General features: G+C 35.7%; 1 protein-coding gene across 1 annotated transcript in view; it reads left to right on the forward strand.

Moving 5' to 3' along the window:
• LOC106691069 (glutaconyl-CoA decarboxylase subunit gamma) overlaps positions 1-104 on the forward strand; it is a gene marked incomplete in the record, with an annotated part of 3,673 nt that extends 3,569 nt beyond the window's left edge. The window contains 1 exon segment of the mRNA XM_067052568.1: positions 1-104. Within this exon segment, the coding sequence (XP_066908669.1) occupies positions 1-15 (15 nt within the window).
• Positions 105-456: the final 352 nt, after the last annotated feature.

The following is a 456-nucleotide window of genomic DNA, read 5'->3' on the forward strand; positions in this document are numbered from 1 at the left end:
CCGTACTACTTCTGATCTTCATTCAACTGTGTGACATAAATCGGAAACTTATACCAAATTAATGGATCGTTTTATACGTAAATAAAAAGTACAAATTATTTTAACTACCTTTTTTTTTTTTTTTTCTTCTCTCCTTACGATCTAATTCTTCTGCTGGTATGAGTTTAAGCTCAGTAGTCCAAGGTAATGGATCTGTTAGACAGGGTAAGGGTTAGGGTAACTAAGGTTAGGGGTAAGACTAACATCACTAAATGAAACTGTATGGTAGTCAGTAGGTTTACGACGAAGGGTAAAGGTGATTTGATGGGATTTGTTGGAATTTATCTTACTCCTCCAATTACGACACCATTCTTCGAGGGCTGTGATATGGGATTGGAGATTTTGGGATCCGATTAATGGGTCACAGTGTGATTTAGTATTTAATTTTGATTGGAGATTGTGATGGGATTACGTAAA

Source organism: Halyomorpha halys, unplaced genomic scaffold (genome assembly GCF_000696795.3).
Source record: "Halyomorpha halys isolate HHAL.00 unplaced genomic scaffold, Hhal_1.1 Scaffold2059.1, whole genome shotgun sequence".
NCBI classification, from domain to species: Eukaryota; Metazoa; Arthropoda; class Insecta; order Hemiptera; family Pentatomidae; genus Halyomorpha; species Halyomorpha halys.